The sequence below is a fragment of the Diceros bicornis genome, chromosome 4, assembly GCF_020826845.1.
Source record: "Diceros bicornis minor isolate mBicDic1 chromosome 4, mDicBic1.mat.cur, whole genome shotgun sequence".
NCBI classification, from domain to species: Eukaryota; Metazoa; Chordata; class Mammalia; order Perissodactyla; family Rhinocerotidae; genus Diceros; species Diceros bicornis.
In genome coordinates this window covers 91,481,565-91,504,812 of record NC_080743.1, presented here as the reverse complement: position 1 = coordinate 91,504,812, position 23,248 = coordinate 91,481,565, and the positions used below count along the sequence as shown (strand labels likewise).

General features: G+C 41.1%; 1 protein-coding gene across 1 annotated transcript; it reads right to left on the bottom strand.

The window, feature by feature from the left end:
* Positions 1–3,115: 3,115 nt before the first annotated feature.
* MRPS14 (mitochondrial ribosomal protein S14) lies at positions 3,116–14,471 on the bottom strand. The gene is made up of 3 exons (XM_058540013.1): positions 14,406–14,471; positions 9,566–9,724; positions 3,116–3,569 (listed from the first exon to the last, which is right to left on the bottom strand). The coding sequence occupies exons 1-3, from the start codon at positions 14,448–14,450 to the stop codon at positions 3,387–3,389; spliced, it is 387 nt and encodes a 128-aa protein (XP_058395996.1). The 5' UTR covers positions 14,451–14,471; the 3' UTR covers positions 3,116–3,386.
* Between the last annotated feature and the right edge of the window lie 8,777 nt (positions 14,472–23,248).

Here is a 23,248-nt window from a genome sequence, read left to right as displayed (position 1 = left end):
CTATTGGAAAGGGTGATGTGAATACACAGATACACAGGTATTTGCATATATTTCAAAAAGAAACGGGAAGAGTAAACCCACAACTGATGGTTACCAATAGGAGAAGGAAAGAGGTGGGATGGAAGCATCGTATTTCTGCGAATGTACCTTTGTCTATAGTTTTGACTTTGGAACCACCTAACAGTTAACAATTTAAAAGCCATATAAAAACCCTAAAATTTGAAAACAAACCTAACACATACCAAGTTGTTATAAAAACGTTACTTTCAAGTGACTTTAGAAGACGGTATTTTGACCCCATCACTAGTGAGATGGAGTCTAAGGACAAGAGAACCGTACTCTAATCACTAGTTTGTTAGTGGGAGAAAAACCAGTAGTATATTGAAACTATTTTTATGTATTATAAAGGTAATAATTAGGTTATCATTAGGAGCTAAGATTTTTACAAGTATAAAATCAATATAAACTTGCCATTATTTTTATCTTTAAAAAAATACACATATCCTAGGAAGGCCCACCAAAAGGGCCTAAAAGCAATGACAATTCAAAATTCAGTAGCAGTGAGCAGCATCCTAGTGCTCACATGTGGTCTCTAAATGCCCTTTCCTACCAGATGGACCAGGGACCCTTGGAAAAGTGCCTGAGGCAGGAAATAATACAAGGTAAGACTGGGTTATTTTCTCCCAGAAGGTAAGGAAATATCAAATATTAAGCCAACAGGATATAGGACCCAACAGTGGGAGGATAAGGGGCAGTGGGAGGATTAATTCAAGCATCAAAATAATGTCTGAAGTGGATTGAAACATTAAATATTTAGAAAATCGATGAGTTCATTATGATAGTGAAGTCATTTGTTACCTTGGGAAGTATGTGAGCACCAAGTCTTACTCTGAAAATTGACAGAGAATCATGCATTTATATGGTCTTTGTTGTATGAAATGTATTTCAGGGAAATAAATTGTTGATAAAGGAAACAAAAATTCCAGCTAATGCAGAAGAAATGGTGGGATTTAGAAAATCACCATTGAAATCCTTAATGAAATATAGATCTGGGTAACAATCACCAATGAAATGCTAAAGTCATTAGGTGACAGGTTAATAAATGGTGAACCTTAGAGCCAGCCCTGATGGCCTAGTGGTTAAAGTTCAGTGCGCTCCACATTGGTGGCCTGGGTTTGATTCCTGGTCATAGAACCACACCACTTGTCTGTCAGTCAGTAGCCATGCTGTGGCTGCAGCTGACATAGAAGAACTAAAAGGACTTCTATCTAGAAAATACAACTATACACTAGGGCTTTGGGGAGTGGAAAAAAAAAAGGAAGATTGGCAAGAGATGTTAGCTCAGGATGAATCTTTCCTAGCAAAAAATAAAAAAAAAAATGGTGACCTTTAAACATCAGGCTGCTCCACCTGAACCCACTGATCAGTCACCACTAAAAGCTGGACAACCAGATACGTGCCTTCTGATGTGACAGTAAACAGCACACGTGAAAATTCATTCCTGAGAAATTGAATCTGAATCTAGTTAAGCCTCTGGATGTGACTGCCAGTTTGTAGGGACAGGAGTAAGTTAAAGGACACACGAAGCAGCAAACAGCCAAATGTCAGAGATTCTACAGGACAAATCGCCTGGCTCCAACCAATGAGTGACATGAAGGAAAAAGGGAAGAGAGAGAGACATAGCAACCAAATGAAATACATAGATCACACTCGGACCCCGGGTCAGACAAATGAAAAGGTGGGAGGTGTCCTATCAATGAAATGGCGAAAATCAGCAAATTTGATGTTCTAGTTATAATTTGATTAATATTAGCTACTAGTTGGGACATTAGCTAGAGCATTCCAGTTGGTAAGTTGTAATATAAATTTAGGAAATATGAATCCAAGGTATATCACGATAATTCCCTCTCATTACTTCACCTCCATCTGAGTTCCAGACTGCTATCTGGCTGCACACGAGACTTCTCCATCGGCATGACACAGGCATTTCAAACTGCACGACTGAAACCTGAGCTCACGTAGCTTCTGTTCCCCCAAACCCATTCTTTTTTCCCCATATTTTCTATCGTGGAGTTGCCTTCTCCCATCTATCTATCTAGTCACCCTTACTAGGAACCTAGAGAGCCCTCTTTACCTCTTAGATATAAGCAGTCTCTTAATCTTGTGCAATTTTCTTTCCTAAATATTTTTTAAATCTGTCCTCTCATCTTCGCTAATCCCACTACCTTAGTTCGGACCCTAGTCTTCCTGAACAAGACATCCTCTAAACTGGTCATCTTGCTTGTAGCCCTTTCCTTTCTCGGCCATCTACCACATGGTTGTCAGTTACCTGTAGAGCAAACTGATGATGTCTTTCCTTTGCTTAAAACTCTCCAATAGCTGGTATTGAAATTAAATCTTAACCCCTTCTCATATGTGATATCTTGCACGACATGGCCTTGTCTTGTGCTTCATATTTCTCCACTGAAGTGACTGCAATGTCACTGTTTGACACTGTTGTGCCTTTGCTTCCACTGTTCCCTCTGCAAACAATCTCCCCACCCCTTGCTCCTGACTTCAGTTCAGGTGTCAGCTCCAGGAATACTTTCCTAAGTAGGTGATTCTGTATTTCTACGGGCACATTTTTATCACTGGGCTGATGACACTGTTGAGTTACTGCACAAGACAACCTTTACTCATTTCTGCTACAGATGAAATAAACATGAATACAGGGAATATATACTATTCCAACAAAACTTTTGGATAGATTTTCAAGGGCTTAAAGTGACATATTTTGTTCTAAGGGCCCTTGAAGATGGAACAAGAAAACACTTGGTGGTTCTGTCTTTTGTTCAGCCATCACACAAACTGAGTGTTAGTTAGATATCCCAGAACATCAGCTTTACCTTCCAAGGTATTGTTTCTCTAACAATAAACTAAACTAATAGTAAGGTGAGCTCTGCAGGTCAAGGCAGCCAGCCCAGGATTTGAAATTGCCATAGTCGAGCTACATGTCAATGAGTTGGATTAACTATAAGATTATACTACTTTATGAAATAATGCCCTTAAAAAATACAGGAACCCTTATATATTACTAAAAGATTAAACTTGAAGGAAAAGGCAAGCACACAGAGCATATCTTCACAGAAAATATTTTTATTACTCTGCTCTCTGCACCATGCGTGGGAACAGTATGTTCAAGTCCAAGAGAAAAGATAATTCACTGACAGCCAGAATTCACTGACAGATCCAAACTTCATTTAAAATTTAAAAGTAATTTAACTGTCACCAGCATCAGATAGACTAGACTCCTATACTCAATCCTATGAAAAGTAGGATTTTGTCTACTAGAAAAGTCTTCTTGCCAGAACCGGTTTCCCCGCAAGCTCAGTAGGTTCTGGAGCTGATTACCACATTGCTCGCTGGACCCCAGACAGCTGCCCATGGTCGGCTAAGTGACGGAAGACGATACGACTAAGCCGCCAGCGCCGCTTCACACCTCGTGGACGGGACGTCATAACACACCGATTTCTGATTCTGACGGGACAGCTATCCCGGGGGAGGGCAGCAATTTCTTCATCAGCCACTTCCTAAAGGAAGTCACAACAACATTACACAGATTGTACGCATTTATTTATTCTAGATGCTTAAGCCAATGCTTAGAGGAAGAGAACAAAGGGCTCGATTCACTAATGTAGCCAGAGTTTGGCCAAAGAACCCTGGACACGGTAGCAAACCTCTGAGTAGAAACAAATAGGCCAGAAAAGTGACAGAAATGTTTGACATGCTCCCAATATGAATTTTTAAAAATTTAATTGAAACAATATAAATGAGAATCCACAAGCCACAAGTTTGTAAAGCGCAGTAACTTTGCACACACAGAACACAGCTTTGTACCCGCAACGAGATTAAGAAACAACATTCTGAGCACCCAGGCCCAGCCTGTGCCTCGTTCGGTCACTGACCTCCTGGCCAACGGCTCACCAGATTACTAGCACCACAGATGAGTGTTCCTGTTTTGAATTTTATATAAACGTAACCATAAAGTATATATTCTTTTTTATTCATTTCTGTTTGACTTCATTTCTGTTCATTCAACAGTATGCTTGTGAGATTCATCCATACTGCTGCATGTATCATAATTTGTTCATTCTCACTGGTGGTAATGTTCGTTGTGTGAATATACTGTAATTCATTTATCCATTCTACAGTTGATGGACATCTGGGTAGTTTCTAGTTTTGAGCTATAATGAATAGGGTCAATACATACATTTTTGTTTAAGTCATTTGGAAAATATGTGAATGCGTTCCTGTTGTCTCCCCATATGATTTCTTTTCCAGCTTTATTGAGATATAATTGTCATATAACATCATGTAGGTTTAAGGTGCACAACGTGAGGATTTGATATATGTATATATTGTGAAATAATTACCACAATAAAGTTAGTTAACACCTTCATCACCCCACATAATTACCTTTTTTGTGTGATGAGAACATTTAAGATTTACTCTCTTAGCAACTTTCAAGTATACAGTATAGTATTGTTAACTATAGTCACCATGTTGTACATTAGATCCCCAGAAATTATTCATCTTATAAGTGAAAATGTGTACCTTTTAACCAATATCTCCCTGTCCTCCCCTTGCTCCTCCAGCGTCTGGTAACCACCATTCTACTGTTTCTATGTATTTGGCTTTTTAGATTTCACATATAAGTGAGATCATGCAGTATTTGTCTTTCTCAGTCTGACTTATTTCACTTAACACCATCAAGGTGTATCCATGTTACTGCAAAAGGCAGGATTTCCTTCTTTTTTAATGGCTAAATAGTATTGTACCGTGTGTGTGTATATATCACATTTTCTCTGAATGAACATCACATTCATCCGCTGACAGACACTTAGGTTGCCTCCCTGTCTTGGCTATTGTCAACAATGCTGCAATGAAAATGATGGCGCAGATATCTCTTCTGCCTCTATCTAGTGATTCCATTTCCTTCAGATATATACTGAGAAGTGGAATTGCTGGATCATATATGGTAGTTCTATTTTAAATTTATTGAGGAACCTCCATGCTGTTTTCCACAGTTGCTGCACCAATTCACATCCCCACCAACAGTGCACAGGGGTTCCCTTTTCTCCATATCCTAGCCAACTCCTATCTCTTATGTTTTTTGATAACAGCCATTCTAACAGGTGTGAGGTGATATCTCATTGTGGTTTTGATTTGCATTTCCCAGATGATTAGCGATGTTGAGCATCTTTTCATGTACCTGTTGGCCATCTGTATGTCTTTTTTGGAAAAATGTCTATTCACGTTATCTGTCTATTTTTTAATCGGACTTTTTTGTTTTTTTGCTATTGAGTTGTATGAGTTCCTTATATTTTGGATAATAACCCCTTATCAGATATATGGTTTGCAAATATTTTCTCCCATTCCACAGGCTGCTTTTTCATGCTGTTGTTTCTTTCTGTGCAGAAGCTTTTTAGTTTGATGTAGTCCCACTTGTTTATTTTTGCTTTTGTTGCTTACACTTTTGGTGTCAAATCTAAAAAATCGTTGTTAAGACCCATGATAAAGAACTTTCCCCTAATGTTTTCTTCTAGGAAGTTTACATTTTAAGGTCTTACTTTTAAGTCTTTAATCTATTTCAAGTTAATTTTTGTGAGTGGTGTATGATAGGGGTCCGGTTTCATTCTTTTGCCTACAGTTTCCCCTACACCATTTATTGAAGAAATTATCCTTTCCCCATTCAGTATTTTTGGCTGCCTTGTCAAATATTTGTTGATCATATATGCGCGGGTTTATTTCTGGGCTCTCGAGTCTGTTCCACTGATCTATGTGTCTGTTTTTATGCCAGTACCATACTGCCTTGATTACAATAGCTTTGTAATAAAGTTTGAAATTAGGAAGTGGGATACCTCCAGCTTAGTTCTTCTTTCTCAGGATTGCTTTGGCTATTCAGAGGTCTTTTATAGTTCCATATGAATTTTAGGATTACTTGTTCTCTATTTCTGTGAAAAATGCCATTGGAATTTTGATAGGAATTGCACAGAATCTATAGATGGCTTTGTGTCAACATTTAACAATATTAGTTCTTCTGATCCATGAACACAGGACGTCTTTCTATTTATGTCTTCAACTTCTTTCATCAATGTCTTACACTCTTCAGTGTACAGATCTTTCACTTCCCTAGTTAAATTTATTCCTAAGTATTTTATTGGTTTTGATGCTATTGTAAATGGGTTTTCTTCATTTCTTTTTCAGATAGTTTGTTATTAGTGTATAGAAACACAACTAAGTTTTATACGTTGATTTTTGTATCCTGCAACTTTACTGAATTCATCGATTGGTTCTAACAGTTTTTTGGTGGCGTCTTTAGGATTTTCTATATATAAGATCATGTCATCTGCAAACAAAGACAATTTTACTTCTTCCTTTCTGATTTGGATGCCTTTTTTTTCTTTTTCTTGCCTGATTGCTCTGGCTAGGACTTCTAGTACTATGTTGAATAGGAGTGGCAAGAGTGGGCATCTCTGTCTTATTCCTGATCTTAGAGAAAAAGCTTTCAACCTTTCACTGTTGAGTATGATGTTAGCTATGGGCTTATTATGTTGAGGTATGTTCTTTCTAGACCCAATCATGAAACAATGCTGAATTTTGTCAAATGTTTTTTCTGCATCTGTTGAGATGATATGATTTTTATCTTTCATTCTATTAATGTGGTGTATCACATTTATTGATTTACACGTTGAACCATCTTTGCATCCCAGGAATGCATCCCATTTGATCAAGATATGTGATCCTTTTAATGTGTTGTTGAATTTGGTTTGCTAGTATTTTGTTGAGAATTTCTGCATATATATTCATTAGGGATATTGGTCTATAGTTTCCTTTTCTTGCAGTGTCCTTATCTGGCTTTGGTATCAGAGTAATGCTGGCCTCGTAAAATGAATTTGGGTGTGTTCCCTCCTCTTCAGTTTTCTGGAAGACTTTGAGAAGGACTGGCATTAATTCTTCTTTAAATGTTTGGAAGAATTCACCCATGAAGCCATATGGTCCTGGGCTTTTCTTTGTTGGGAGGTTTTTGATTACTAATTCAATCTCCTCACTTATTATCAGTCAGTTCAGATCTTCTATTTCTTCACAATTCAGTCTTGGTAGGTAGTATGTTTCTAGAAATTTATCCATTTCTTCTAGGTTATCCAATTTGTTGGCATATAATTGTTCATATCACTCTCCTATGAGCCTTTGTATTTCTGTCATATCGGTTGTAACATTTCCTTTTTCCTTTTTGATTTTATTTATTTGAATCTTCTCTTTTTTACTTTGTTAGTCTAGCTAAAAGTTTATCAATTTTATCTTTTAAAAAAACCAGCTCTTAGTTTCATTGATCTTGAGTGTTTTTCTGGTCTCTATTTCATTTATTTCTGCTCTGATCTTTGTTATTTCCTTTCTTCTTCTTACTTTGGGTTTAGTTCACTCTTCTTTTTCTAGTTCCTTGATATGTAAAGTTAGGTTATTTCCCATATGATTTGTGAATCATGAAGGTCTGAAACCTCTGGGCTAAAGATCAAGTAGGAGGGAATGTGGTTTGAGATGAGGCTGGAGAGGGAGGAAGGGTAGGATCCCACAGAGCCTTGACATCTGTGGTAAAGGTTCTGACTGCTGGAGAAGCAATGATGAGTGAGCAGATGAGATTTACATTTTTAAAAGATTATTTGCAATGTAAAGAATGAATCTGGTAAGGGCAAAAATGGTTGAGAGGCGAGGCCAGCCTGGTGGCATAATGGTAAGTTCACTCATTCCACTTCGGTGGCCTGGGGTGCCTCGGTTCAGATCCCAGGTGCAGACCTACACACACCCGTCAAGCCATGTGGTGGAGGTGTCCCACATACAAAATCGAGGAAGACTGGCATGGATGTTAGCTCAAAGACAATTTTCCTCAAGCAAAAACAGGAAGATTGGCAACAGATGTTAGCTCAGGGCCAATATTCCTCACAAAAAATATATATATATATATAGCTGAGAGGAGAAAAAGAGAGATTATTGCAGTAGCTTGCGCTAAAGTTTTGTCAGTAAAGATTTATTCTTATATATGTGCTTAAAAGTCTGCATATTAGTGTGTGTGTGTTATATTCACTTTAATCTGACAAGTATGATTGACCCTGTGCTAAACTGTAGAAGCAAAATAATTACTCTAACATATTAAAAGTACATAAATTAAATGAGAAAATGCATATGAAAGCCACTAAATTAACATAAACTATTAAGCACTAAGCATAGTTCCTGCTCTCCAAAAGGTTATGCACATGTTGCCATTATGAAATACTTAGAGAATTATATAAAACAACACAATTAAGTCAATGAATGGTAGATAGTAAATGCTATTGAAGGACCTGGAGAGGAGCAAGGACCAGGCTGGAAGAATGAAGTAAAGTTTCACAGCAGCAGACCTTGAAGAATAGCTACAGATTATGTACATATGTACATACATACCTCTCCTTATTCCCAACAAGATTTAAGGCAGTTTACAAATGAGGAAATTGGGGCAAAGGGAAAAGGAGACAAAAGAGTGTGCTGTGAAAGCCTGTAAATGTGTTAGAGCTGGGACATAAATCTGACTTGTAAGCTACTTGGCAGGCAACATGGAGCCACCATCAGTTTCCACCACTCACAGAGTCTCTACACAGCTATCGCGGGTTCTCAGACGAGAGACATTCCTGGGGTCTTCATAAATAAGGTCCTCCACGACATCCTGAGCTGAGTTTCTAGGGGCTACTTCTTATTCCCACCTAAACACAGGGAGGTAGCTTAATGCCATTATGGTAAAAGCATAACAGAGTGGTCCAGGGCATTCTGTTTTCTGCTCATCCAGCTTAATCTAGACAAGATTTAAAAGAATCCACAGTAATGAAAGGCCTGTATATTATTCTGCCAGCTTCTAAAACTGTTTTTTTCTTTTTTCACTCTCAGCTTTTGATAAGCTGAGTGGCCTTGAGTTTGAGTTATACTCCCTGGTAAGACTCTTGAATGCAGGTGTCTTTGTCACCAGTTAGGTGCAGGACCTTATGCTTCAGGAGGTCAAACAGGGCTGACATCCTCTCACTCAAGTTAAGGAGTGTGACAAGAAAGCTAACCTAAATGGAAGGCCACCTCAGCACACAGGGAGTTCAGAAAGGCAGGCTAGGAATGGCCCCAGGCAAGGAACAGGTTAGGCCACGTGCTAGGCACATGGCCCCAAACATCAGCAAAGCCTCCCAACGCCTTGAGAGGTGAAAGGTTGGGATGAAGTGGGGGAGAAACCTCAGGTCAAAATAACTGCCCAATTTCTGTGTGGTTACCATGCACGAGTACTTTCTAAGGATCACCTAACGAAACAGTTAAAAGGCTAGTTAGGAGTAAAAAGTTCTCTTTAATCTGAAACTCAACAAAATCAGTTTCAAGAGTATTTGTTTATGTTGACTGGGAGTATTTGATCATATTCTTCAGAAATTATATTGATACTAAATCACAACAAACGGTATCAAAAGTGATCTGAGTTAATGATCTTGTGGTAGATAGGGACTCATCTTAATTAGCTAACCTGAAGGTCTTTTGGCAAAATGGTATTCTTCCTGAGCGAATTGATCCGTAGCCTCTCATCTGCATATTCATAGGCCATTTTTCGTCTCTTCACATCACGCAACATTCTCCAGTCCACATAGTAACCTCGAACTTGGCCTGAAGCTGATGAAGGAACCATCTGAAACACAGAGACAAGAAACAAGCAAAGGATAGTCAGACCCAGGCTCTGCCAGTGTCCCCCATCCTGTGACCTTCTTTTAATCACTATAGATGACCTAATATTTTTTTTTTAATAATTTTGGATCACTTTAGTAACTTAAAGTAATAGACTTCTTAATTCAGAATAAATAACTGTTATGGATGTACATTAAGCCAAAATGTTGGTAATTAATATAAACTCAATAACGTGTGTTGGAAGGTGAAAAATTTTCTGATATTTTTAATATAATTCTGTTTGACCTTTACCTAGACTAATAGTTATATGTATGGTTCAACAATCAAAAAAATATAAAAAGACATACGGTGGAGTCTCCCTCCCACCTCATTCCTCGTCTGCCCAGTAACCACCCCCACCTCCAAAGGTGTCCACTGTTACTAGTCTCTTGCGTATCCCTCCAGAGACTTTTGTCTATACAAATACATGTATTCCCTCTCTCTCCCTTGTTTCATCCTCTCCTCCTTTTTTTCACATTTAACAATATATCTTGGAGATTTTTCCATATACATATGTTAAAAAGCTTCCTCATTTTCTTTAGCTTGCATAATATGCCACTGTATGGATGTGATGCGGTTCAGGACACACTAACTCAAAATATGGCAACTTGGCATATTGACTATTTCAAAAAAAGGAATTTGAGAAATGGCACGTGCAAGAAGGACTTTCTGACCTTTCCCTGAAGCGCGTAGTAAGACCCTCCCGTGAGAGGTGCCCTCCCTACGTCCAGGGGGAAAGGGGCATCCTTCTCTCTGAAGACGAGGGACACTGAGAGGATCTGAATGAACAGGCCTTGCTAAGCCTCCCCCAGTTTACTACCCTCAGCCCATACCCTTCATCCCAGCACATTTCCCCGCGACTGTCCACTCTCCATCAAACCTAGCATAAACACACCCAGGTTTAACTACTTCTGTGGGTCTCCATTTCCTTATGAAGTTTCCTGTGTCACGTAAAACTTATAAATTTGCATGCTTTCTCTTGTTAATCTGTCTCACAGGGGCCACAGCTGGGAACTTAGAAAGGTCGAAGGAAATTATCTTTTATGCATCATAATTTATGTAACCTGTGACCACGGGTGGACAGCTGGACTACACCTCACATTTATCATTACAAACAATGCTGCAGTGAACAACCTCCAAATAAATCGTTTCATACGTATTCCTATATATCAGCAGGATAAATTCTCGGAAGCAGAACTGCTAGGTCAAAGGGTACTTTGAAATTATTATTTACCTAATATTTCTTAGCGCTAGTTGTCCAGTAATAACACACAGAGGCTTCTTATTGTCACATGTTTACATGGTGATAGTCTACAGTTCTGACTGACAGTACAGGCATAGAGAGTATAGGCCACTAGCAAACTCAATTCTCTCCCAAACCAGAGCAAACATTACTTGTTTATTAAATTGCAGCTATGGAAAATAATGATGGCTTCCTATAAAAGCTGTTTATAGAAGAAATATATGCATGGCATTATACAGAATATAAAATTGAAAATGAAAATACTATACTAGAAAGCCAACATTTTTTCAATCTATTAACAAAAGATAAACTGAGCACCTTCAACACTGAAAGTCTCATGGGGAAATACAACAATTCTACACCCAACTTTTGAAAATAAGACAAGCATGAATGGAATTTCAATATCGATTTGACACATGACTGAGTCAAATGAATACCGTGATCACTGTGGATGAAAATAAGCGTCACGGAAAAATGGGCTTCAGCAAGGCTTTGAAGGACTGACAGAATTTTGACACGGTTGTGGGGGGAGGGGGAGAGAAAGTAAAGTTTGTCCAAACCAAAAGAGGAATTGAACAAGGTACATTCATGAGACCAGGGGGATCATTCCGGCTAGAAGAAAGAATTCATGTTGAGGGACAATGTAAGGTTTGCTTTTGCCTATGAAACTGAAAGTTAAGGAGACTTAGAAACCAAAATTAAATATTTTTTCCTTCAATTCTTTTTCAAACTATTCCTAATCAACTTCTCTACTATCTCCTAACAGGTTTCTATTTATTACAAAAAAAAAATCTTTCATTCTTTTTTGTATAACTTTTTTTCTGACTATAAAAGTAATATACTTTTAAAATAAAACATTTATTGGTCTATTATATTATTTCTTCTGTGAATGTTTTATGTCTTGCCCACATCTCCATCATATTGTATTTTCATATCAGTTTCTAACAGTGCTTTATATACGAAGGCTGCATTCTATTGTGTTCTGTACACATCCTGTCCTGCCCTCTCTCTCACCCCTCTTCACCTCCTAAAACTCTTCCACTGGGTCCTCTTCAACTCTTGGTCTACCATCATCAAAATCTTCTCAATCTTCAGCTTCTTCTCGTAACATCCCTTCAGATTTTTACCCTAGTTGAATCTTGAATCTGTGCTGATAGCTTCCCCTGCAGCTCTTTTTTCTCCCATCACTGGGCATGGAGGTAGGTAGGTGTATTTGCTCTTCACTGCAGCTTCCAGAGCCTCCTTCCTTCCTGAAAGGAAGCTCTGACTCTCAGGCCATTGAATTATACCTCCCACCACCCCTCACTGTTGCCATCATCTACCACAGCGCTCCCCGCCAGCTTTCATTTTTTACTGAATTTAGATCCTCACTGTCACTCTCTGCAATATTCTTCCTGTCTTAATTCCTGGTGATCTCAACACACACGAAATTATACTCTGATCTCTCCATTCCTTGAACTCCACTCCTCCAGTGATTTTTATCCTCCGCTCTTCTTTACCTACTCACGTCCATGCCCTAGGTCTTAATAAGCGCAAGCTTCCTATTATCTCAGTTTTGTGTATCTCATTCTCTGACTCTCACCTCTTTCTAGCTTGCTCCTTCTAACATCCCCAAAACAACCCCACTGGGACTTATAATCCATTGATCCTACCAGCTTTTCACTGTCTCTCAGCTTTTGATTTCCTGTTTCCCCCTTACCCAGCCTGAATTCCATGGTTCATAAATACAATGCTGTCTTTTGTACATCCTCAATTCCCTGGCCTCAATTCCACTTTCTCTTTAATTATGAAATAAGAAGCAATCCGAAGAGAATTTCCATGTACCCACTTACCAGCGTCTGTAACCATATGCTCTCCATTCTCTGCTCTGTCCAATACAGTAGCCACCAGCCACATATGGCTAGTGAGCACTTGAAATGTAACTAGTGCAACTGGGAAATGTAATTCTCAATTTTATTTAATTTTAATTATTTTAAAAATTTAAACTGAAGCACAGTAAACATTAAACAACTTTATTGTTTTGGTAGGACTAAATTTTCTATTTTAATGGTGGAAAATTTAGCATCCAATCAGAGATGTATTGTAAGTGTAAAATACAAACCGGATTTTGAAGATCTAGTCTGAAAAAAATGTAAATATATCATAAATAATATTTATATATGTTTGAAATAATATTTTGGATATACTGAGTTTAATAAAATCTCTTATTAAAATTAATTTCATCTGCTTTTTACTTTTTTAATGTGGCTGCTAGAAAATTTTAAATTACATATGTGGTTGGCATTATTTATTTTTTTGGTGAGGGAGATTGGCCCTGAGCTAACATCCCTTGCCGATCTTCCTCTTTTTGCTGAGGAAGATTGGCCCTGAGCTAACATCGGTGCCCACCTTCCTCTATTTTTTATGTGGGTCGCCACCAGAGCATAGCTTGATGAGCAGTACCATAGGTCGGCGCCCGGGATGCGAACCTGAGAACCCCAGGCCTCTGAAGCAAAGCATGCGAATTTAACCACTATGCCACCAGGCCTGCCCTGGCATTATATTTCTATTGGGCAACAATATTACAGATGAACTGTCCGTGTTCCTAAGACCAAACAATTGAACATGAGACCCATCACCTCTTGCCTGCACAAGGGTACAGCTCCAGCAATTCTTCCCTCTCCCACATAATCAATTTTTTCTACTCTACAGGATCTTTCCCTTGAACACAAAAATGCAGTTACTTCTGTCATGTTAAAAAACAACAACAACAGAAAACACTCACTCTTAACCCACCTCCTCCTGGAGCTATTGACCCATTTTTCTGCTCCCCTTTGCAGCAAAACATCTTCAAGGGCTTATCCCACTCTCTCTTGAAGGCTTTCGCCCCCACCACGCCATAGAAACTGCTATGATCAAGGTCCCAACAACCTCCACGCTGCTAAACCCAATAGTCAATTCTCAGCCTTTCTTTTAACTGACGTGTCACTTTTGAGCAGAGTTGACCACTCTTGAAAATTGTGAATTGTGTCATGTCTGCTTCCAGGCCACCACACTCTCCTGGCTTTCCTCCTCCCTCGCTGAGCTCCTTTCAAGTCTCCTTTGCTCGGCTCTCATCTCAACGCTGGAGTCCCTGGGGCCTCAATCCTCGGACCCCTTCTCTTCTCCACCTACACTCACTTCCGTATAAATCGGAGTCCATCTGCAGCTTTCAATGCCAGTCAGTTATACTACGCTTATGAATACCACATTGACATCTGTGGCTCGGACCTCCCCTGAATCAAGCCGGAGGAGGGAAGTGGGCAGAGGGAGGACCCCTGGGCGGGTCCGCACTGGGCGCTACAGGTGGCAGAGTAGTGGGGGACCCGCAGGTTTGGAGATTCAGGAGGGAGGGGAGAGGTGGGGGTAAAGGCGCGGGCCTGACCTGCCGGACGGTCCGCAGCAAAGAGCTCAGCATGGAGGCCGCCATGTTGTCCGCCGCAAACGTCAAACCGCTGCAACTTTATTGACACTGCCGAATACAGGGAGGACAGAGGGGCGGGGCCTGGGCCGCAATGGGCGGGGCGGGGTGGTGGGCGGGTCTTTAGCCTACGGGAAGGAGGGTTAGTTCCTGGGTTTGCGTTCTCGCGGTGTTGAACGGAACTTGGGCAAATGAAAAACCGGGGAGAGCAGCCTTGGTGCTGATGCTGTAGTGTGAAGCTGTTCAGTTGTGGATTCCTTTCCGTCCGCTTTGCACACCCTTTTAAACTGCCTTCGTTCCTACACACCTTCTTTCCTCCTGCCCCCACCACCTACCAGTTCGTCGTCACCAATTTCTCTGTCCCTAAGACTTTCTTGGTCTCTCTAAACCTGCTTCTCCTCCTCTTCTATACTCCGTTCAGTTTAGGGTACCACTTGCCAGAAACCTAGTATTATTGCCGACTCCTCTTTCTCTGTCATCCCTCCTGTAGATTTTGCAAATCTCTCCTTCCTCTCCACTATAATGGTGATAATGATCACGTTGATGACGTTGATGGTAAAGATAGTTCCCATTTATATGTTTAGCGTTATATATTATTTTAAGTATGTATTCTGTATTGGAGCTTTAGGTGAAAAGGGCTTGAAACATTTTGTTTGGGGGCGGGGAGGGGGAGCATTGCCATTTAAAAACTGCTCTTCTCAGTCTGTAGTGCAGGGAACTTGCAGGTCGTCTTCACAGCAGATGCCCTTGGTCTGCAATGAACCCTTTGAGAGGGCCCCTTTTCTTTGTGTGGATGTAAGGCAAGTACCACCCACCTACTGTTCTGGTAGAAGAGTATCAAGAAGTATATATCACCTTGACGAAGACCTGTATCTTAGATGTGTTGATAGATGAAGTGAGGCCCATGTGCTATTTACCTCTACGTTGTTGAACAGGAGCCTTCTGGAAAGAGAAGCTGAATGCAGACTCTTTTCTTTAGAGGTTCAAGTTTATTGGAACATGTTTAATGGACTGAGGAGGGATTGACTGAGGCCAGGCGTCAGGAAAGGACAGCATGAGCCCGTGTCACGGTAGAATCAGAAAACTAGTGTCAGGCAGGTGTCTATTCCTAATTCTAGCCCACGTAATGCCTTTCTCTCCCTCCCCACAATCGAGGGTCATCTTCTGTAATCAGCTCACTAAATGTGTGAGACAGCTTTCTGCACAGTGGCCTTTTGCTTCCTTTCTGTAAAACTAGTTCTGAAAGCAATTTTAAACAGCATTAGTAACTTTTTAAAAAATTGTGGTAAAATATACAAAGCAAAATTTACCATCTTAACCATTTTTTTGTGTTTGTGTGTGTGAGGAGATCAGCCCTGTGCTAACATCTGCCAATCCTCCTCTTTTTTTGCTGAGGAAGACTGGCCCTGGGCTAACGTCCGTGCCCATCTTCCTCCACTTTATATGGGACCCTGCCACAGCATAGCCTGCCAAGCAGTGCGTTGGTGCGTGCCCGGGATCCGAACCAGTGAACCCTGGGCCGCCTCAGCGGAGCACGTGCACCTAACTGCTTGCACCACAGGGCTGGCCCCTTAACCATTTTTAAGTGTACAGTTCAGTGGCATTAAGTACATTCACGTTGTTTTACAACCATCACCACCATCCATCCAGAACATTTTTATCTTCCCAAACTGAAGCTCTGTACCCATTAAACAATAACTCCCCATTCTGTCTGCCCTCCCAGCCCCTGGCAACCACCATTCTGCTTTCCGTCTCTGTGAATTTGATCACTCTAGGTACCTCATATAAGTGGAATCATACACTTTTTGTTTTGTGACTGACTTCTATCACTTAACATGTCTTCATAGTTCATCTATGTTGTAGCATGGGTCATACTTCATTACTTTTCATGGCTGAATAACACTCCATTGTAAGGATATACCACATTTTGTTTCTCTATGCGTCTGTTGATGAACACTTGCTTTGCTTCCACTTTTTGGCTATTGTGAATAATGCTATTGTAAACATGTGTGTACAAATATCTTAAATAGCATTATTATCTTATTAGGCTTTTTTTCCCTATAAGAAGAGAGAAAAGCAGTTTAATGGCTGGTAAGATAGGAAGCTCTGAGATAGTGAGATAAGACTCCAAGGTCTTTTTAATTAATTGTGTTGGTTTTGTAAAACAGCCTAAGATTTTTCCCCGAATGCACCCTCCTCCATTAGTGTGTGGGGGAACTTGGCAAGGCCTAAAGAAGGCTCACTTTACCTTGAGTTCTTCCAAGGAGTCTGCGATTCTCCCTGGCCATTTGACGGAGTGTGGGGAAGCCTCTTGGCCTTACTGTCCTGGAATTCTAGGATCAGGAGAACCATTATCATTCATTCTTTTATTCATTCAACAAATACATATTAAGTGCCTATTATGTACCACTGTTGATGTGTGTGTGAGGTGGAGTGACAGAAGAGAAATCCGTGCCCCACTGATGCTTATATTCAGTTGGGGATTGTAGATTTAGATACAGGTGGAGATATCCATCATTGCTAGTTATATTGCCTTTGCTTTTTCCTTATAGTCTTTCCTTTGGAGGCTTGAAAGTTACTTTTTGGGTGGACAGAGTAAAATTTAAGAGTTCAATGTTTTGAGATTTGATTGTGAGAGACTGTTGTAGTCACCATGTTGATTCTGGGCCTAATAAAATAACAGGAACGACTGTATAGATGATGAAATAGGTTCAGAGAGATTAGGTGACCTGCCAAGCTCACAGAGCTAGTCCCGGGCCGAGGCCCGTGCTCTTAATCCCCATTCCACGCTGTCCTCTGGAGAAGCCACAGCTCAAGGACAAAGGCCTGACCACTGTCGGGGAATCCTTCCTTACAGAACATACCAATGGGTTAATGTATAAATTTTGTGCCATTTCAATCAAAACCCCAACGGATTTTTTCTTAACTTAAAATAATTCTAAAATATAGATAAAAGAATAAATGGGACCAGAGGGAGGTAGAAAGCTATGAAATTTTTGGAAAAGGAAAATAATAAATAGTCTTGCCCTACGAGATATTAAAATGCCATATATTATAAAGCGATAGTGATTGAACTAGTGTGGTACTGGTGCCAAAATCAACTGACAGGTAAATGGACTGGAATAGATAGGCTATATAGAAACCCCATTATAATTAGAATTAGGTTATATATTAAAGGAAGCACAAAAGTCATTGAACAAGTGGAACTAGAACAGCTAGTTAAACATTTGGGAATGAAATTTTTGATTATATCGTCACCTCTTACCATATACCAAAATAAATTTTAGATAAATTAAAGAGTTAAATGCTAAGAAAGCCTTTAAAAAACAGAAGAAAATATACATGAATATATTTTTAAACACTTAAATTCCAGTAGACAATTCTCAGAATGTGTAATAACATTAAAAATATTCAGAGGCCGGCCCCGTGGCTTGGAGGTTAAGTGCGCGCGCTCCGCTGCTGGCGGCCCGGGTTCGGATTCCAGGCGCGCACCGACGCACTGCTTCTCCGGCCATGCTGAGGCCGCGTCCCACATACAGCAACTAGAAGGATGTGCAGCTGTGACATACAACTATCTACTGGGGCTTTGGGGGGAAAAAATAAATAAAATCTTTAAAAAAAATATATATTCAACCTCACTAGTTTCCAAGAGAATGCAAATCAAAACAATGACATGATTTAATCTAGCAAATTAACAAAGGTTAAAAAAATTCAGTGTTCTTATGGGTGTGAGAAAATAGGTAATTTCATATCCTGGTGGTAGAAATATAAATTGGCATAACTTGTCTACAAAGAAATTTGTCAAGAGTCTTTTCAGAGTTTTTATCTATTGACTCAGTTATGCCACTTTTAGGAATCTATTCCAAGGAAATACTGAGAAACTCTAAAATTTACATATAAGGACACTTAATATGGGATTATTTATAATAAGAATAACTTAAAAGACTAACAGTAGCGGGAGAGTTAAATGAACAAAGAAATCACATGTTATAATTCTAGTTTAAAAAATCTGATGGGTTCCAAATTTAAAATATATATGTATATTTAACAATACAGATGTAGTTGATTAGATAGATATGATAGATAGATAGGGAGGTAGGTAGATAGATGGATAGGTAGGTAGGTAGGTAGATAGAAAAATGATTTAAAAGGAAATACGCTCAAGTACTGAGTAATAGGTGAGTGACCAGATTACTGATTATTTTCATGTTCTTTAAATTTTTCCAATTTCCTTTTAATTTACATGTATTACTTGTAGACTGAAAAAATTTGAAGTTGATTTAAAAATGTTAGCCTGCCCTTGTGTTTTTAAGCCTCTATTATTTCACCCAAACTATCTAAAAAATGTGTTTCTCAAGGGACAGGAAGGGTGGGGTCGTGCTCTGGTCCCTGTCCATAGCCTTTGCTTATCCCTGGGGACAGGCGCAGTCAGAGCCCAGGACAAAGCAGGAAGAAATGAAGAATGCGGAGATACAGGCTTGGTTAGTCTTTGGTGCCAAGGCGTTCACTCTCCCTTCGGGCCGCACGTCTCTGGCTCCTCAGCGTCTATTATCCAATAAATTGTTGTTCCTTTGGTGTCTAGTCTATACCGCTTACAAGACTGATTATTTCCTTAACCTCTCTGTTTTTGAGAGGATTAATTAATTATTCTTTTTTGTTATTTTGTAACTGGTAACTAACGGGGTTAATTTGGCTGCAGACCCCGGAGCTGCACAGTCAGAATATTTACTTGGCGTTGCCTGTCCCTAGAGTCTTTGTCTGGCCCACGCTGACTCGGCAGCTTGCCGGGACCTGAACACCCTCCCCGCTTCGCCCCTGCAGTGCTTCCCCACGCGGCGCTCTCCAGAGGGGCTCCCACATGTGGAGGGCTGGATATGGTCTCACTCAAAAGAACCAAACTTCTCGGCCTTTTGGTGGTCCAGTGGTCCATGTGTGGGGACAGCTGTGAGAGAAACTACGCAGAGGAGGAAGGTGGGAGTGAAGGAAAACATGTGGAGGGAGAGAGAAAGGCACAGGGACACACACGCACAAGCGTTTTCAGCCCTGGCTCTGAAATGGTGTGTCTAGGTAGTCTGCCTTCCTTAACCACCAACAGTTGACTAGTAATCCTTTCTGTGTGCCAGCCTGGCTGTGGAGTGTGGGTGGCCTTAGCACTTACTTCTGGAAGCAGCCGCAGAGGCCCCCGCCTGTGAGTTGCCTCCTGGAGCTCTGTGCTGTGCGTGGAATTGAACACAGGGTGGCAGTAATACCACATCTGGACTCCATCACCCGCCCCGCCACCCTCTCCGTGTTCCCACACACGGAGCTGGTGCAAGCTGGAGACACACACACACGCGCACACACACACACACACCCCGCTGGCTTCCAACTAGGATGATGACACGTTACCTGTCATCAGGTAGGACCTGTGTTTGGGACTGAGTGACCGCTTCTGTGGGAATCGCAGGCAGGACAGGTATACAATTTCCAGGGCCTAGTGCAAAAGGAAAATGGAGGGTCCCTTGGTCAAAAAGCAGGAAAAAGGTGCTGTTGAGGGTAGTAAAATATAAAGCTGAGCTCAGTGAGAAAGTACCTCAGGCACCTCTCCCTTCTCACCTGGGGCTTCTCGGGGGCTGATGTAGGACACCTGAGGAACCGGGGCCTGCTCGGTGCCCACACATGCCTGGCGACCGAGTGCAAGGCAGTGGACGCCCGTGGGGACACCCTGAACCAATGGGGGATGAAAGCCTGCGGGTAACACGTTTCCTGTGACTCCTCCAGGGTCTCAGATGTACGGAGCACTAGTCCTTAACATAGTCACACATCCTAGTATTGCTTTTTCCTCCTTTCTTGTTCCACCGCCCTGACCTCTCACTCCTGCTCCCTGGGGTTGCTGCTCAAATATACTACTTGCACATAAACCTCTGACTTGGATTCTGCTTTTGCAGGTGGTGGGGGAGTAGCGGGGGAACAATAGCCCATCCGACAGATCATCCAAATCTTGATTCTACATCTAATCGTCTTTCAAATTTTCTCCATTCCCACTCCTGCTCCTCTAGTTCAGACCCTCTTCATCTCTTGCCTGAAACAGTGTTAACTGGATTCCTAACTGCTCTTTTTTCCTCCCTTTCTATGTTTTTATTTTACTTAACCCATCATCTTCCCCGCAAAACATCCACCCTTTTCTGCTGTTAGGGTGAACTTTCTAAAACACTACAAATGCTCGCTTTTAATAGCTCCCCATTGCCTACAAAATGAAGTCTGAACCCCTTACACGATGTCCGTGATTGCACAGACCTCTGCGGCACCGCTTCCCATTCCCCAAACACTCCAGTCACAGTGGAGTGCCCATTTTCCAGGTGCCCCTCGGGTGGTTCTTCCTCTCACAGCCTTCACTTCAGGCAACCTTTCCCTTCAGTTGGTTTAGTTCATCAAATGCTTACTTGAACACCAGGCGCATAGTAGTTTCTGCCATCCAACGGGTGAGGAGCAGGCAACAAGATGGGTGGGTGGGGGGAGATGCTGCAAATTACTGGGGTGCTTGGTGCAGAATGTGTTGCATGTCCACACAATCCCATGTAAAGCCTTTTAGCTGGTCCGCCCCAGTTGAGGGACCTGAAAATGCTTTTTCATCAGCCCAGAATCTCTGCTGGTGTTTTGGTAGGGAGATGGGAAAATTGCATTTGCAGAACTGAGATGTTGTGGGAAAATAAGGTTCTGAGTGGGGGTAATGTATGAACAGCCTTTTTATCTTCACATTAATCATAAAGACTGATGTCTAAATAAAGGCAATGGGACTGACATTTTGCACATCTTAAATTAGTAGTAGCGGATGTGGTACTCAATTTCCACTTACCATCCCTGACTCACAAAAAAATGTGTTACATTTTCTTCCCAGCAGTTTCAAGGAGATGCTTGCATATTTGTTTTGATTTGTTGCAGATAATATGCATACAAAGAGGTTTTTCTTTTCTGAGTCTCATTTTACATCCACATATTCAATGTCTTCCTGACTTGAGGACTTGGAATTTTTGATTTCCCCACCTCCCTAGTTCTGCCCGCAGGCCACTGGATACGGGGTGCAGGTTGGCCCTGGCCAAGGGGGCAATGAGCCTGACGTCCAGCCCACTCGGTTTGCCAGGCGTGGCTCCCTGGCTCACAGCTGCGTTACTTTTCTTAAATTCTGCCATAATTCAGAGAGGTCAAGTAAGTTGGTGCTTGAGATGGAAAGAGTTTAGGATAATCTTGTTTAACCAATGAAGCACAGCTCAGCAGGTAATTCTCAACCCTTCTATCCAGCTTCCAGTGTTTACAATCTCAGTCATGGCGTTGGTATCTGTGCGCAGAAGCGTATACCATCAACTCCTTTTTTCCATTTTAGCTGCTTCCTTCCTCTCAGGCTTGTTCCCAGTTCTAAGGACCTGGTTTACTTTTCCTCATTGTATTCATTTCCTGTGGCTGCTGAAACAAATTGCCACAAAGTGGGTGACTTAAAACAACAGAAGTTTATTCTCTTACAGCTTTGGGAGGCAGAAGTCCAAAACCAAGGGGTCAGCAGGGCCACACTCCCTCCAAAGGCTCTAGGGGAGAACCCTTCCTTGCCTCTTCTAGCTTCCGGCGTCTCCTGGAGTTTCTTGGTTTGTGGCATCATCATTCCAATCTTTGCTCCTGTCGTCCCCTGGCCTTCTTCCCTGTGTGTGTCATTGTGTTCTTTTCTGCCTTTTATAAGAACACTCTCATTTGAATTTAGGCCGTTCTAATCCAATATGATCTCATCTCAATCCTTACCTTAATTACATCTGCTAAGACCCTATTTTCAAATAAGGTCACATTCTGAGGTTGTGGGTGGACATGAATTTTGGGGGCACACTATTTAACCCACTGCCCTCATCTACTTTAACTTTATCAAAACTTCAATGCCAGGACCTCTACTTCTTATGCATCTGCTTTACCTCATTTTTCTATTCTCACCTCCCAGTTCTTCTTTTCCTATTTGACTCCATTAGGAGTGACTCATAATTTGTGTGTTCAAAACTTAGTCATCCCAAATTTCTAGAGATACACAAAAGTAAGCACGTATTTATTAGAGTTTCTCATGGGGGAAGTCAAAGTTAGGGAGGGTGGGACTGATATATATTCACATTCAGCTCTTTTAATATTGTACTTGATTGACATGTTCCCAAAGCTGTCAAAAATATATACACCGTATTTGTATGAATTTCCCCCAACTTATTTGAAAGTTCCTTAAGGCAATGTGTTGTTTTCCACTTAATAGCCAAGTTCCTCACAGAGGGTCTGGTGTGTGGTAGATGCTCAGAAATATCTTTTGGGTTGAAATGATCCAACTCTTACCTCTGACCGTGCCCTAACCAGACACTGCCATTCTGGATGGGAAAGGACTGGACTGGCACAAAATTCTCTCTTCATCACTCATGGACTTTGCCTTCAAGTCCAGCCTCTATGAATACAACCTGCTGGCCTAGTATTTTAGAAAAAAGGGCCCTTCTGTCTCTCTTCCTAGGCATGTGAAGACCACGATTGAATGCTGATGGGGGTAACCTAGACGTTTCATCTCTTCCGGAGGAGAGGAAACAGAGTTGCCTCAAGAGGATGATGGGGGAGTGAAGGGCTTCCGTGGGCCTCTCTAAAACACAGTCATAGAGCCTGTGTCTTGTTCCCCTAGTAAGAAAGTGATGTCCATGGGGACAGAGACGTGGTGGCCTCTGTATTCCTAGAATCAAGCAGCTGCCCTGCACAGAGCCAGACCCAACAAGCCCTGGATGATGATGACAGTGCTTATTCATCTGGCTGAAACCCAAGCAGATGTG

What these genes read in the sequence shown, in the direction of transcription:
- MRPS14 (XM_058540013.1), bottom strand. Translation starts at nt 14,450, where the DNA reads ATGGCGGCCTCCATGCTGAGCTCTTTGCTGCGGACCGTCCGGCAG. An exon ending in TGCTGCGGACCGTCCGGCAG is followed by an intron (nt 9,725 to 14,405) that starts GTCAGGCCCGCG and finishes TCTGTGTTTCAG; the next exon opens with ATGGTTCCTTCATCAGCTTC. An exon ending in TTTTGCCAAAAGACCTTCAG is followed by an intron (nt 3,570 to 9,565) that starts GTTAGCTAATTA and finishes GACTTCCTTTAG; the next exon opens with GAAGTGGCTGATGAAGAAAT.